This window comes from Hyperoodon ampullatus, assembly GCF_949752795.1.
Source record: "Hyperoodon ampullatus genome assembly, chromosome: 18".
NCBI lineage: Eukaryota > Metazoa > Chordata > Mammalia > Artiodactyla > Ziphiidae > Hyperoodon > Hyperoodon ampullatus.
This window is the reverse complement of record NC_136931.1, coordinates 50,866,562-50,881,686: the sequence shown is the minus strand read 5'-3', so window position 1 is coordinate 50,881,686 and position 15,125 is coordinate 50,866,562. Positions and strand designations below refer to the sequence as shown.

General features: G+C 50.8%; 2 protein-coding genes across 4 annotated transcripts in view; both read right to left on the bottom strand.

The window, feature by feature from the left end:
• Window positions 1–3,156, bottom strand: part of HNRNPUL1 (heterogeneous nuclear ribonucleoprotein U like 1) — a 34,337-nt gene extending 31,181 nt beyond the window's left edge. Inside the window, exon 1 of the mRNA XM_079723534.1 lies at window positions 2,843–3,156. Coding sequence (XP_079579660.1) covers window positions 2,843–3,137 — 295 coding nt within the window. The 5' untranslated portion in view covers window positions 3,138–3,156. The remainder of the gene's footprint in view (window positions 1–2,842) is intronic.
• A 3,888-nt stretch (window positions 3,157–7,044) lies between these two features.
• The window catches only part of AXL (AXL receptor tyrosine kinase), a gene marked incomplete at both ends in the record, with an annotated part of 29,168 nt that continues 21,087 nt past the window's right edge, over window positions 7,045–15,125 (bottom strand). For all 3 annotated transcript variants that reach the window (XM_079723192.1, XM_079723193.1, XM_079723194.1), the window contains 6 exons: window positions 7,045–7,396; window positions 9,134–9,270; window positions 9,778–9,937; window positions 13,559–13,668; window positions 14,278–14,399; window positions 14,784–14,876. In XM_079723192.1, coding sequence (XP_079579318.1) covers window positions 7,045–7,396; window positions 9,134–9,270; window positions 9,778–9,937; window positions 13,559–13,668; window positions 14,278–14,399; window positions 14,784–14,876 — 974 coding nt within the window. The remainder of the gene's footprint in view (window positions 7,397–9,133; window positions 9,271–9,777; window positions 9,938–13,558; window positions 13,669–14,277; window positions 14,400–14,783; window positions 14,877–15,125) is intronic.

The following is a 15,125-nucleotide window of genomic DNA, read 5'->3' as shown; positions in this document are numbered from 1 at the left end:
GAAAGAAAGAAAGAAAAAGAAAAAAGAATAATAACATCAACTATTTATGGAGTACATACTACATACCAGATGCTGGGATACAGCTGAGAATAAGCTTGCCCCACTAAAACCTTCAGTTTAGCAAGACAGACACATGTTAAACAAATACGTAAGCACAAAAATTATGATTGGGTTAAGGGCTATGAAGAAGTACCAGGGGCTAAGATCAGGGACCCAGAAAGTAAGAGATAAGCCTTGACTCAAAGGATACACAGGTGATGATAATTCAGTGACCAGAATGGAGAAAACATTCCTGGGGTTGGGATGACACATGTGAGAGCTCAGAGGTGGGACTAAAACCTGAAACTCCCTCAAGAACCTTGTAGGCAAACCCAGAGAGAACTCTGGAAACCTAGGGTTAGTAGTGAGCAGGTTCTCCACCCCAGGGGCAAGCTTTGGTAGGTGCCTCCAGAGCCCTACTAGTGGCTGTGCCAGGACTAGTGAGGCAGAACCACAGGGAAGGGCAGACCATTCTGCTGCTTGCTAACTGATTGGATCCTTTCTCAGAGGACAAATATATCTGGGCACAAACCAGGTGCGGCCAAAGGGAGGAAAGTCACAGATCACGTGGTCTGCTACAGGTCTGTTTACCAGGGTTGAAGGAAGGGTTTGGAGGGGGGCATAAAAAGGGACCCAAAGGATTTTGTTATAAGGTGTAGGGGAGAAAGGAAGACACAGAATAACTCCTTAATTAGAACACAAGGGACCCTTTCAAACCATTTTCTTTCTTCCAGGCTCCAAGCACAGTGTTCTTCTCGCCACAGAAACCTCACATCTCTCTTTCTGAGAATCTCCTGTGCTCACAGAGGAAGCCTTGCTCAGAGAAGCTACGGTTCTGGGGCCCTTCTCCGCTCTCTAAAACATCCACCTCCTAATAACAGACAGGCCCAGTGCTAAGCCCCTTACGAATGTAATCTCATTCGTTAACAACCCTGGGGGGTGGGGACACTATTATTATCCCAGTTTTACACACAAGGGAACCAGGGCTCACAGAGGTGAAGTGACTTGCCCAAGACAAAATCTGAGTCTCGAGTCTATGCTCTAAAGCACATCACTTTTCTTTGGAGCCACCTCCAGCCATTGGCCCTTCTTCCTAGGCATTCCTGCCAGGGTCTCGCCTGCCCTAGGCAGGCACAATGGGCCACTCCTTCCTCCCTTCACAGGTCTCTGCAATGGGAGCATCTCTCCCCAGCATCTGAGTCCTAGACAATCGCTCTCCACCCCAAATCTACCCTCAGATTGCCCTGCTCCAGGAGGTTCCATCTCTCTTCAACAAGTAAATACCCAATGCCAACCCCAAATCCAGTCTCTTCTCTGACCCCCTTGTTCTCCCCATTTCCTTAGCCCTATGGCTGAGAATACCCCCTTTTCGGAGAAATAACACAAACTCTGAATGCCAGAGTCCTTTCTACTTACTCTTCAACCTCTCCGATCCCTGTCCTGCTAGAAAGCCACCCTTTTCTAACTCCAGATTTAGTCCCTCCCATACCGGGGCCGCCTCCCTTCAGAAAGTAACAGATCTACTCCATCCCCTCTCCTTCAGAGACTCCTTCAGAGTCACACCTTCTGGCTGATGCACAGGTTCCCAGCTACCCCTTGAGGCCCCTCCCATCCCTGAGCACAAAAATAACTGCTTCTGGGGAGCAAGGAGCCCTCCTGTGGAGATGCTCGGCCTCAGAAACACTCCCCCCTACTCCCCCCTGAGGTCCCCAGCCAAGTCAACAGGTTTTCTTTCACCCTCCACATCCTACACACTCTCCCCTTCCCTGCATTTGACAGACCAGCTACACACTCCTGTGCTGGACACAAGGACCCTCTATCCCCTAAATACTCCATCGAGTATCTACTTGTTATCTACCCCACCCACCCCCAGCTACCCTTGTTCTCCAAACATCCCATACTGTTCATCTAAGACCATTCGGCAGTAGCCACGGCGTTATTTGTTCTCAGAGCCTTCCCAGCTCTAGACCTCCAGGTCTCTCACCCAGTGAACCATCCTTCTCTCCTCCACTAGCTTCTGGACACCAAGGTTCCATATACCTCCTCTATAAGTCAACCAGAAGTCCCCAGATTGCCAGCATCGTATGCCCAGGTTGCCCCTGCCTCAAGGTTGGCCTTTCAGCCCCGGATCTGAGTCCCCCAGGCCATCCTCAGCCAGATGGAAGTCCCCCTAGTACAATCACGTGGTGGTCTCCCACATCCCCTAAGTGCTCCCCAGTCAAACACCAGAACACACAGTCCATCAGACCCTCCTGGGCCAGACACCAGCACTCCATTTTAACCAACCCATAAGAATTCTCGGTACCCCATCCAGCAGCAAACTCCAGGACCCTTCATCCTCAAAACTCTCCCAGTCCTGAAAACACGGCTCCCAACGCCCAGCCCATAGACTGGGCTAGCATGGCTCCCAAGGCTACCCAGCTGTAAACCCTAAGATCACCATTTCCAAGATCCTCCTCGGCCCCCCGATAGAAAACCTCCTGTTCTTCCGACTCTCTCCGGCTCCAGAAACCACAGCTTCCGGTTTCCGAACCCTAGGCTCCGGAATCCTCTACACCCCCGGGCCTTCCTCATCTCCGAAACCGAGAGCCCCCACTCCAGTATCTCCCCTGCACCGAACGCCAGGATCCACCCTCCGGTCGTCCCAAGGGCCTTGTCCCCAGATCCTTTTCAGCGGCGGATGGCGCGATCCCCCGATCCTCAGATCGTCTCTCCCCGACCTCAGGCGCCGGGATCCCGCGTCCCACAGCCCTTCCTCGGCCCGGACTCCAGGCTCCCCGGCCCCCGCCCCGCGCACTCTCACAATGTCCGTCCGGCCCCGAGTAGCCGCCGGGCTCCGGGTGCGGCTGCAGCCCGGGCGGCGGTGGCTGCGCGGTCCCCTCCAGCTCGGAGCCCCCCTCGGTCTCGACCTCCTCGTTGTTGTGCCCGGGTCGCCCCGGTTCGTCGTCGGCCTCGAGCTCCCGCTCGTCGTCGGGCTCCTCGGCCTCCAGCGCCGCCTGCAGCCGCTCAGCAAGCTCGGCCTTGAGGCCGCGAGTGTCCAGGCCGCGGCGCTGCAGCTCCTCGCGAAGTTCGTTCACCTTCAGACGGCGTACATCCATGGCCCGGGCCCCCGGGGCGGCCCCCGAGCCCGGCCCTGCCTCCCAGGGCTCAGTCCCCCTTAAACCTTTCCTGTCAGGAGGCGAAGGGGGAAAGGGGGGGGCCCCCACTCCAATGGCGGCGGCGGCGGCTCAAAATGGCCGCCGCCACCGCCTCCCCCCTCCTCCGTGGCCCCGTGCGATGCAACACGGGTGCCAATTGGCCATCACATGAGGGCAATGGGCGCGGGCCCAGGGACTCAGCCAATCAGAGCGCGTCTTTCAAAAGAACGTCAATGAAAGGGCTTAAGAGCTGCCGGGGAGGAAGCGTTGGCCTACGTCGGTGCTGGGACCGAAGCGGGAGGGCGGGAAAAGGAGGGAGGAGGAGCGCGCGGTGATTGGGTAGTGCCCGCGCGCCCGCTCCCGTAGGGTCAAATGAGGGAAAGGGAGTAAAGATTTGGACCAATCAGTGATGAGATCTCAGAATGAACGCCCCCCCCCCCCCGGCCTTTCCTGTGCGGTCCTTTCATCAAACTAGTGTCTCTGTAACGCATATCTTGATTGGTCTAAATCTCCCGCCCCTAGAGGAGTCCAAACGGGTAAATCCACCAGAAACCAATCAAATGGAGGGTCGGCAGACACCCCCGCCCCCCTTTCACAACTGCCTTTAGGAAACCGGAAAGAGATGAATTCATTACGGACCTGCCCCTTGCCGTTAGGGCGGTTTCGAAACAGTCTGTCCACCAATCTCAGTTACTGTCTTATCTCTCTAAAGCTAGTATAGTTGCATCGTTTTAGGAAAACCTACCCAGATTGGCCATTCTGGTTACGGTCGGCCTTACGAATATTGCTGTAGAGGGAAGTATACGAAATCGAGATTAAGTAGATAAATTATTCTTAATCTGGAAGAAACTCAGTTGCCTTTATGAAAAGCAACCCTTTGACTTCAGAGAATCCTGAAGGTTTGAAAATAGAGGCTACACTAACAGCGGGAGAAAAGTTGTAAAGGGAATCACACTCTCTCCCCTTTGATAATACATCTCACGGGGCGCCTCTTTATAGCTGCGCTACCGTCTTTCTCTATGGTTGGTATCTTACGTGGAATGGGCACTCTGCACGCGATCATAGAGCCTTCCCCTCCGGAAATTTCAGGGGCCTCTACCCCACATCCTCTAAACTGCTGTTCAGTAGATCCGCCTTTTCGGTGTCTATATTGACAAGCTCAAACACACAGGTCCGTAGTTAAGCCTCACTACTAAACAACACAGAGTTTCACAATGTCTAACACTGCACCACCTGTCGCTTCTAACTTAAAAGACACAAAGCTTCTGTAAGGTACACTATCGAGATACACAATGCAAACGCCCGCTGCCCACTGAGCCGTACCTAAAGCCCACAAAAGCCACACAAAACCTCTACTTAGACAAAAGCGCACACACAAAACAGATAAACAAATGGCGTGTGTGGGATCAGAAGCATCAATTCAGGGGATAATACACCAAACTTCGGTGTAGATGAGCCCACTAAGGTCGCCACAGGCAGGCGGCTTCAAATGATAAAGACACACAGGACAGTTACACTACAAGATTACACCACGGCAACCTAGACACACAACACCCACTCAGAAGCGGGACAGACACTCACGTGGGCCCGTAGGTTCCAGTCCAGACACCCCGCCCCTCGCCCACGTCCGACTTCCTCTCTCCTCCCAGCTTCCCACAATGATTTGTTCTAAAAAAGTTTGTGGCCCGGATTGAACTGTTCTCGGTTCGCAGGAGCCACCACCGGGGGGCGTCCGGGCGCTGCCAAGGATTCCTCCATCTGCTGGTGGACACACCCAGGAACTTGTGCCTGCGATGCTCGCAAAACACAGTGGGCTTGTCTTGGCAGGAGTCCCTTTGTGGGCTCGTGATTATCGGAGGTGCTCTGTGCCTGTGTTTCTATGTGAATCTGAACGTTTGGGTTTGTGAGTGCCCTATACGTACTCTATATGTCTGCGTATTTGTGTCTGTGTCTGTTACTCTAGTTTCTTCCTATTCCTGGTGACTGCCTGCCTGTGCATGTTTGTAAACATGTTTGTATCTGTGTAATTTTGTGTTTCTCTGTGTCTGAATTTGTGTCTCTGTATTTGTGACCAGGTGTGCTTGAGTATGTCCATTAATTCATGGGTCTGTTACTTTGGAGAGGGGTAGGGTCTCTGTGTGACCCTGTGAATATCTATGTGCCTGTTCCTCACTAGGGGTTTCAGTGAGTCTGCTTTTGTTTGCCTGTCTTTTTGTCTATGTATATGTTCATTTCTACCCTCTTTAGTGAGGGGAGAACTCCAAGACCCCCCCAAACCCTCCTTTTTACTGGGGGAACTGAGTTGCCAGGGAGAGGGGCCATATGACAGCTAAGTGGAGACAAGATGAGACAAGCATGGTTACAAAGTTTTATGTGATCTGAGCCCCTCTGGAGGTTTCAGAGTCCACACTCTGTTCAGGGGGCATAAGGGACTGGCTCAGGGGGGCAGCATGGCCCCAAAGGAGGGGGTTTGTCCTCTGGGGAAAGGAGGCATCCTTAATGCATTGCACAGGCTTGAGGGGGCACACCCCACATGAGGCGAAGAGGAAGCAGAGGTGGCTAAGAAGGGAGGGATAAAACTATCCCACAAAGGATAAAACTATAAGTTTAAAACCTTGGAATTGTATCTTAGGATGCTAGACCTGTAGACTCTTAGAATCTTACAACATGTGAATCTTAGAACTATAGTGCCTAGAATCTTAAGACTTAGAACTGTGAATTCTTGGCTCCTTAACTAAAATCCTAGAAAGACAGAATGCAGCATAGAACTTAAAGGTGTCCAACATTAAAAATGATTAAAACTTTGGCATTTGGTTAGCCACCACCAACTGTAGAGTCTTATACCATAGATGCTGAGGATCCAGAATCTTGGACCAATAGGATCTAGAGTGCCTTGGAACACAGAACAGAACAACATTAGAATCTTAGAGTTTAATAGTCTAGAATCTTGAAGCATATGATCCGGAATCTTAGACACAGAGAATCTAGGTTCTTAGACTAGGTCTTGGAACATTGCATCTTAGAACATTAGACCTTAGAACCTCCATCTTTAGACTCTTAGAACTTTCTAATTGCAGATTCTAGCATTTTAGATCTTTAGGATCCAGAATCTCATAACAAAAGTTTCGAGGATCATAAAGCCTTAGAACCTATAACTGACCAGCATTAGAATCTTAGAACTTGAGAAGATCAAATCTTGAAGCTTTATGATCTAGAGTTTTACAGCCAGAGAAATTATACTCTATGAGGCTCAGAACATCAAATTTTAGAACATCAGACCTTAGAACCTCCATGTCTAGAACTGTAGAATTTTTACAATTGTAGAATCTTACACCCTAGGGATTCAGAACCCTGGAAAAATAAAATCTAGAATCATAGAGCCTTAGATCCTAGAATTAGAATCTTAGGGCTTTAGAACCTAAAATCTTGTGGGTTTTATCAAGAATCTTAGAACCAGAAAAGTCTAGAGCCATAGAATCTCACAGCCTTAGAATATAGGCCTTAGAACTTCCATGTCTAGAACCTTAGCACTTTAGAATTAGAGACTTTGGAATTTCAGGTCCTTAGAATCAGACTCATCTTTGAAACTTAGGACCTCTGAATCTAGACTCTTTAAACTTTAGAATCTAGAATCTTGGAATGTTAGACCTGGGAGGACCCTTAGGGATTGCAGTGCAATCCCTTCCTTTTACACATGGGGACACTAAGGTGTGGAAAAGGGAGAGGATCTGTCTGGAATGGAAGTGGAATGGGTAGGAGGAGAGGGCTAAGGTTGGGGGTAAAGCCTGGAGTGGGAAAGTGAGGGGGGGTCCCCCAGTGGCAGTGCCTAGCTTGGGTCCTGAGAGGGAGTCCCAGGTGGAGGGTTGTCTCAGGCGCCATCCTCCTGCCCTGGGGGTGCTGGGGAGCTTCTGTCAGCAGGCAGGGTGGGGCCAGGAGCTGTAGAAGGGCAGAGGACATAGCGTCCAGCAGGATGGACCTCAGCGGCGGTGAGGCAGCTGCAGGAATCCTTAGGGTCAGGCTGAGTTGGGGGCTCAGCTCCTCCAGCAGCTCCAAGTGGTTCAGGATGACCCCCACCCTCATCCATGTTGACATAGAGGATTTCGTCTGGCTCCTGGGCAGGGGGCAGGGCCTTCAGCGTATTGTCCAGATCTTCCCGAAGCTCTGCAAAACTCGGCCGGTCTCGGGGGTTTAGCTCCCAGCACCGGGACATCAGGGCATACCTAGGGTAACAAAATGAGGAGTGGGAGACTGAACAGGGGAGTATTCTGGGAGTTTGGGGGCATTTTAGGACACTCAGAGGACTGAGGGTATTACAAGGGAGTGGAGGGAACTGTAGCAGTTCGGAGGGCATCTATGGGGACTTGAGAATTCTCAAGAGTTTCTGAGGTGGGTCCTGGGACAGACACTCAGGAAATGGAAAAGGTCTTGGGAAATCTCTCTGGGTAGGGGGTGATGTTCTAGTGAGGGTTTGCTAGAGTAAAGCTTCCCAATGTGGTTCCCCAGAAGAGACTCTAGCATCAAAGCTTTGCAAGCTGTATTGGTTTAAAATATGTACTCAGGGACTTCCCTGGCGGTCCAGTGGTTAAGACTTTGTGCTCTCACTGCAGGGGGCACGGGTTCGGCCCCTGGTCTGGGAACTAAGATCCCACATGCCACACGTCATGGCCAAAAACAAACAAACAAACAAATAAATAAAATTAAATATGTACTCAAGTTCTTTGACATTCCTCCCTTCAAAAGATGGAGGCTACCTTCCCTCCCCTTGAGTGTGGACTGGATTTAGTCGCTGGATTCTGACTCGGCAGCAATGATACTGTGTGATTCTGAGACTAGGTTGAAAAGGTATTGTGGATTCCTCCTTGTTCTCTCTCTTGGAATGCTCATCTGGGGAAGGCCAGCCACCATGTCATGAGGAAACTCAAGCAGCGCTATAGAGGGGTCCACGTGGCAAGGAACTGAGGCCTTCTGCCACAGCCATGTGAGTGAGCCACCTTGCAAGAGATCTTCCAGTCTCAAATTTCAGATGGCTTCAGCCCCAGCTGACATCTTGACTGTAACCTCATGAGAAACCCTGATCCAGAATTACCCTGCTAAGCAGTTCCCAGACTCCTGACCTTCAGAAACCATGCGAGGTAATAAATGCTTGTTGTTTTAAGCTACTGGATTTTGGGGACATAGATAACGAATACACCAGCTATGCAGCCTTTGGCAAATGATTTTCCCTTGACGTGGGCCTCAGTTGCGCATCATCTGGGAATAATAAGGGGGCCAACCCACTTCATATGGCTGTAGTAGACCAAATGACTTAATACACGCAAAGCACTTAGAACCATACCTTCTAGTAAATCCTATAGAAATGTTAGCTATTCTTACTGCCCTCAGCTCTTGGAGCACCCAAGGAGGACCTGGAGAGTCTGAAGCCCAGGCTCTCCCCTCCTGACCCCAGCAACATCTTCTCTTTACCCCCAAAGTGCTCTTCTGTGTGTGTTCCATGGGATGGGAAAATTTGATAAGCACCACCCTAAAGGATTCTGAGGACACCTCAGAGGAGCCTGGAGAGTTTGGAGAAGCTCATTATAAGGGTTTGGCAGAGGGCTCTGGGTGCTGAAGAGCACGTGGGGGGAGTTGGGTGCTCAGGAGTCTGGGAGGAATTAGAATTCTTTGCGAGTGGGGACGTGTCATTATTCATTGCCCGCGGATACCTGGCCAGGGTAGGGGTGCTGCTCCAGCCTGTATTCCACACACAAAGCAAAGGAGGAAAGGGCACCTTTTGCTAATTCATACCTCATGGGCTAATAGTGGTTCTGTGGAGCATGGGTGAGGGGGCAGGTGGGTTCCTCAACAGTCTGAGGGATTCTGTGGTTTTAGAGGGTCCTGGATATGTCAGGGCCATGTGGGGTGCTCAGGGTTTTGGGGTAAAATCTGAGATGGGGGGAGGGGATCCTACGGGTCCTCACAATCCATCCAGACAGTCCACAGGCTGCTTCAGGCGGTTTCCCTGGCGCAGGTAGTCATAAATCTCGCTGTTCTCCACTCCTGGATATGGGGTTTGGCCTCGAGTGGCAATCTCCCACATTGTCACCCCAAAGGACCACTGTCGTGGGGCAGAAGGGAGAGAATTTAGGGGGTCTCTCCTGCACAGACGCCCTCACCCAACATCCCCACACTTACGTGTACACAGCTATCTTTGTGGGTGCATCACAGCTATTCACAGAAACACTTTGGTACAGGTACACACTTATGGAGGCAACTTGTGTGCACACATAGACCTGCCCACCCGTGCAAACAATTATACGCTCCACGGAAACGTGGTCTCGGGTCCCCCTCCACACCCTGGCTATACACATGTATACACTTACCACTGCCTCTCCCAACCTAAACTGTCTACATATCCCATGTAGCAACCTGTCACCATACACCCATGGGCCTATGCATACCCCCAGCATGTCCACACCACCGTTCACAGATGCCCGCCACACATGGTCCATGTGGTGGACCCCTGTGCAGGGAAGCCCTCACGTCCCTGTGAGCCCAGGTCTGGTGTGAATTGACCAGGCCACGCCCTCTCCCTGCTCCCCACTCCTGCCAGAGGTGCACGTACCACATCGCTCTTGCTGGTGTAGACGCGGTCAGCCAGGCTCTCGATGGCGATCCACTTGACTGGCATCTTGGCGATGCGTCCCTGGCGGTAGTAGTCCCCGTTGTAGATCTTCTTGGAGAGCCCAAAGTCCGCCACACACACCGACATGTTCTCGTTCAGCCTACCAGATTGGGGAGAGGAATGGGGTCGCGGCATCAGCCCCCTCCACCAGGAAGCCTGCCCTTACTCTCAGACACGTCTCCATCTCTTGCCCTGGCTGTCCTGCTTGGGGCTGGGGATCAGTCTCCCCGCCTTGTCCCAGACTGGGAGGGAACCGTGTTACTTCTTATACCCTCTGTAAAAGGTGGATGGGAAAAGGGCTGCTATGGGCCTTCCCAGCTCTGGCTTTCTGCCAGATTCTAAGGTCCTTCCTAGGCTCCTTGGGTTGGAGTCTCTGATTTTTTTTAAACTGCGTTTTTGAAGTATACTATATACACAGAAACATGCAAAAATCTTAAATGAAGAGCTCACTGAATATTTTTTAATATATTTATTTATTTATTTTTGGCTGAGTTGGATCTTTGTTGCTGCACGCAGCCTTTCTCTAGCTGCAGTGAGCGGGGGCTACTCTTTGTTGTGGTACACGGGCTTCGCACTGCAGTGGCTTCTCTTGTTGCGGAGCGCAGGCTTCAGCAGTTTGGCTTGTGGGCTCCAGAGTGCAGGCTCAGTAGTTGTGGCGCACGGGCTCAGTAGTTGTGGCACACAGGCTCAGTAGTTGTGGCTCGCGGGCTGTAGAGCACAGGCTCAGTAGTTGTGGCGCACGGGCTTAGTTGCTCCGCGGCATGTGGGATCTTCCCGGACCAGGGCTTGAACCCGTGTCCCCTGCATTGGCAGGCGGATCCATAACCACTGCGTCACCAGGGAAGCCCAAGCTCACTGAATTTTCATAAACACACCCAGGTAACAAGAAACTAGATTAAGAAGCAGAACATCGTGGGGTATCTGTGCAATGGAATACCACACAGCAAAGAAAAAGAACTACTGATACGTACAATGACATGGACTAATCTCAAAACTTCATGCTGAGCAAAATAAGCCAGACACAAAGGAGTCAAAATTGCGATTCCACTTACATGACATTCAAGAAGAGGTGACAGAAGTTGATGGGGACAAAAGTACAGAATAGTGGTTACCCCTTGGGGGCAGTGACTGGGAAGGGCAGGAGAGAGCCTGCCAAGGGCCTAGAAATGCTCTTTATCTTGATCTAGTGATGGTTGTTTCCATGGGTCTATAGACACATAAACATTCGTTGAACTGCATGCATAAAATGTGCATATTTTAGTGTATGTAGAATAGACATCGATTTTTTAAAATGAGAAAGAAAGATTACCGGTCCCTCCTTCCTAGCATATAATTACCCCTCCTAGGGTGATCAAGATCTTCACCTCTAGCAGCATGGATTACTTGTGCTTGTTTTTGTGCTTTATATAAATAGAAGATTCCCTGATTCTTGCATCTGAGTTCTGGGATTCTGTTTTTTTAAGAATTGATGATTTCGGGGACTTCCCTGGTGGCTCAGTGGTTAAGAATCCACCTGCCAATGCAGGAGACACGGGTTCGAGCCCTGGTCTGGGAAGATCCCACATGCCGTGGAGCAACTAAGCCCATGCGCCACAACTACGGAGCCTGCGCTCTAGAGCCCGCAAGCCACAACTACCGAGCCCGAGTGCCACAATTACTGAAGCCCGCGTGCCTAGAGCCCGTGCTCCACAGCGAGAGAGGCCACCGCAATGAGAGGCTCACGTGCAGCAATGAAGACCCAACGCAGCCAAAAATAAATATAAATAAATAAATTAATTTTAAAAAAAGAATTGATGATTTCTACCCAGGGTGATGGACTTGGGTAATGACTAACCAGAACAGACCCTGGAGGCCCCTAATATGCTAGGAGCTAACCTTTAACTGCTGTGTCTGGGGGGAGGGGGGTGGAGATGGGTGATACTCAGGCATCCAAGCTGGTGGCTGTGGAGCACATGGGAAGCTTGGGGAAGTGGCCAGTTGCCAACTGGTAAGGAAGTATTTTAATATTTTAACAACTTAACAGAAAATGTGACAGGTGCATAACAATTGATTGTCCACCCTGATTTTTTTTTTATTAGTTTCTGCTTTATAACAAAGTGAATCAGTCATACATATACATCTGTTCCCACATCCCTTCCCTCATGCATCTCCCTCCCTCCCACCCCGCCCTGATTTTTGATGTCACTGTTACATTGTGGGCTTGACTAGGATCAGCCCACGTTACAGAAATAAAAGAACTTCCATTTTGACTGAGTCTATTCATGCCTTTAGACCTCCTTTCCAGTCTATAGGAAATAAAGGGGACACAGGAACAAGGCAAATGCCACCACAAGGAAACAGACACATCTTATACATGGGACATCCTACAAGAAAACTGGCCTGATCTCTTCCAAAAGAATATGCCACAAAACTATACACAGGTAGTGGTGGTGGAGGGTAATTCTAGATTAAAAGGGACCAAAGGGGTACAACAACCAAACGCAATCTGGGAAGTTTGTGTAGATCCTGGTTTTGGGGGGAAAAATATCCCGAAAAGACATTTTGGAGGACAATCGGAGGAAATGGAACATGGATTGGATAGTAGGTTGTGTTACAGAATTATTGTTAATCTTCTTAGGTGTGATAACAGAATTGTGATTGTTTAGGCATAAGTACTGATTTTAGGAGATACCTACTGAAGATTTAGGGGTGGGATGTCACCATCTTGGCAACTTACTTTCAAATGGTTGAGGGGAGAGAGAGAAAGAGAAGAGAGGACAAATGTGGCAACATCTCAACAAGGAGGAGATATGGGTATTCATTGCACAATTCTTTCAACTTTTCTGCAGATTTGGAAGTTTTCAAAGTAAAAAGTTGCGGGGGGGATGGAAATCCCTGGCGGTCCAGTGGTTAGGACTCCGCACTTCCACTGCGGGGGGCACGGGTTCGATCCCTGGTCCGGGAACTAAGATCCCGCATGCCCTCGCAGTACGGCCAAAAAAAATAAAAATAAAAACTGTGTGTGGGGGGGAATAAAGACATTTGTGAACATTTGCACGTCTTATAGAAGATTCTCTGATTCTCTTTTTTTTTTTTGGCCATGCTGCGTGGTTTGTGGGATCTTAGCTCCCTGACCAGGGATCGAACCTGGGTCCTCAGCAGTGATAGTGCAGAGTCCTAACTACTGGACCACCAGGGAATTCCCAAAGATTCTCTGATTCTCCAGCTCCTATTTCTGAGTCCAAGAGTGTAATGAGACTAATATTCTAAGCCTGTGTGTACACACACATATACACACACACACCTCGCCCTCACTTTAGCCCTGGTTCTGGCCTATTTTTCTGCTTGTCCCTTGGCAGGGGGTGTGGTCTCTTTATCCAGTGTGGCCCCTCCCCAAGGGTAGCCCCAGGTAAGACACTCAGCACGGAGGGGGACAAAGATGAAGCTTAAATGTCACCACCCTCATCGGTCACCTCTGCCCTTTTGCTCACCACATGCTACCCACCGAGCCCTCCCTCTTGTCACTTTTCTTCACATCCCAGTACTCCTTCAGGATCTTGGTTCAGGGCCCACCTCCTCCAGAAAGCTGGCCCCAGCCTCCTTGCTCACCTCTCTATTCCACTCCTGAGCTCTGACCTGCCTGAAGGCTGTGTGTTTCTAGCGCCCTCTTCCATCCTGGGAAGGAGGGCGGGGCAGGGGTGTCCTGGAAGGAGGGGGGATTCCTGGAAGGGTGGAAACTCACATGCAGTTCCTGGCGGCCAAGTCCCGGTGTATGAATCTCTTGGTGCTCAGATACTCCATGCCACTGGCAATGTCTGCCATGAACTTCACCAGCATCTGAGTGGGCAGGAACTGGGGGCGCCGGGGCAGGAGGGAGTAGAGGTCAGCAGAGTCCCCGAGATCTATCCCTCCTCCCTTCCTCCCTCCTAGCTCTGGCCTGCGATGCTTTCCCAGGGCTCCAAGAATTAAATCCCACCCCTTTCTAACACGGCCCTATGTCATCCCCTCCTACCTTCCTCTCTGTCTTGATCTCCTATTGTTCTTGCCCTTGACATATGCTCCAGCAGGGAGCCCCCTTTCTGGTCTTTAAACAAGCCATGCTTGCTCCCACCTCTGAGCCTTTGCACAAGCTGTGCCCTCTGCTGGGGCTGCTTTCTCCCAGATCTCCCCACCTCCCACCAGCTGGCTCCTGCTTCAAGTTCCCCTCCTCAGTGAGACCTTCCCTGTTCACCCAAATTAACTGCCTGGCCTCCCTGTCACTCATCCTGCTCTATTTCCTTCCTAGCACTTAAATTATCTTGCTTATTTGTTGAACTTATTTATTGTCTGGTCCCCCCACTGGCAGACAGCTCCATGCAAGCAGGCTCCTGGTCACCTTGGCCTTCCCAGTGTATGAGTGGCGCTGGGTACCTGGTAGGTGCTCAGTTAACACTTGTGGGCCAGACAATAAAATGCTCTCACCACTGGCTGGTCCCCAAGCCGGGAATAGAGAAGGAAACTGTGTAGGTCTCCATGTTTCATGAAAGGTAAGATGACCACGGGTGCCGGGAAGCCCTCTCGTTCAGAACCCTGGAAACAGACGCCTGAGTGCCCCCAGGCAGCCCTGTCACTGGAGTTGGGCAGAAGGGGAAGCCACTCCCTTTCTCAGCTCTGTCTTTCCCTCCGCCTCAAGTCTGGCCTCCAAATTGTTGAGGAGGGGGGTGATGGACCAAGCTTCAGAGAAGCCATTTCCAGCACTGTTCCCAGGGTTGTTTCTCCAGCCCTCCTGGGGACCTCAGCTATTTCTGGGAAAGGTCAGATGTCACATTCCAAGCTGAGGGAGAGAGGAAGGGGGGAACTTTCTGACTCTCAGGGAGCGGGGAGGAGGAAGCCTGGAGGTTTGATTTTCTCAGTGCCCAAGGGAGGGGTCTTCCCTCTGCTGCGGCCTCCACGGGGCCTGTCGACCCCCTAAATCTGTCCTCCCTCACCGATGAGCCTCATGACGTTGGGGTGGTCGAATTCTTTCATGCAGACGGCTTCACTCAGGAAATCCTCCAGCTCTGACCTTGTGCAGATGGCAACTTGGGGGAGAGAGGAAGGTGTATGAGGAGGAGGGGTGGGGAGGGAGGACTCTTTCCCTCCTCCTTCTCGGCCTCATCACCATCATCATCCTCTTCTTCTTTATCAAACGTGATTTGTAAGTACCAGGTTCTGTATTCAGCACTTTTCATCTATTAACTCATTTAATCCCCTGAGGAGGTTCTATTACTTTCCCCATTTTAAAGATGGGGAGGGGCTTCCCTGGTGGCGCAGCGGATCTGCCTGCCAGT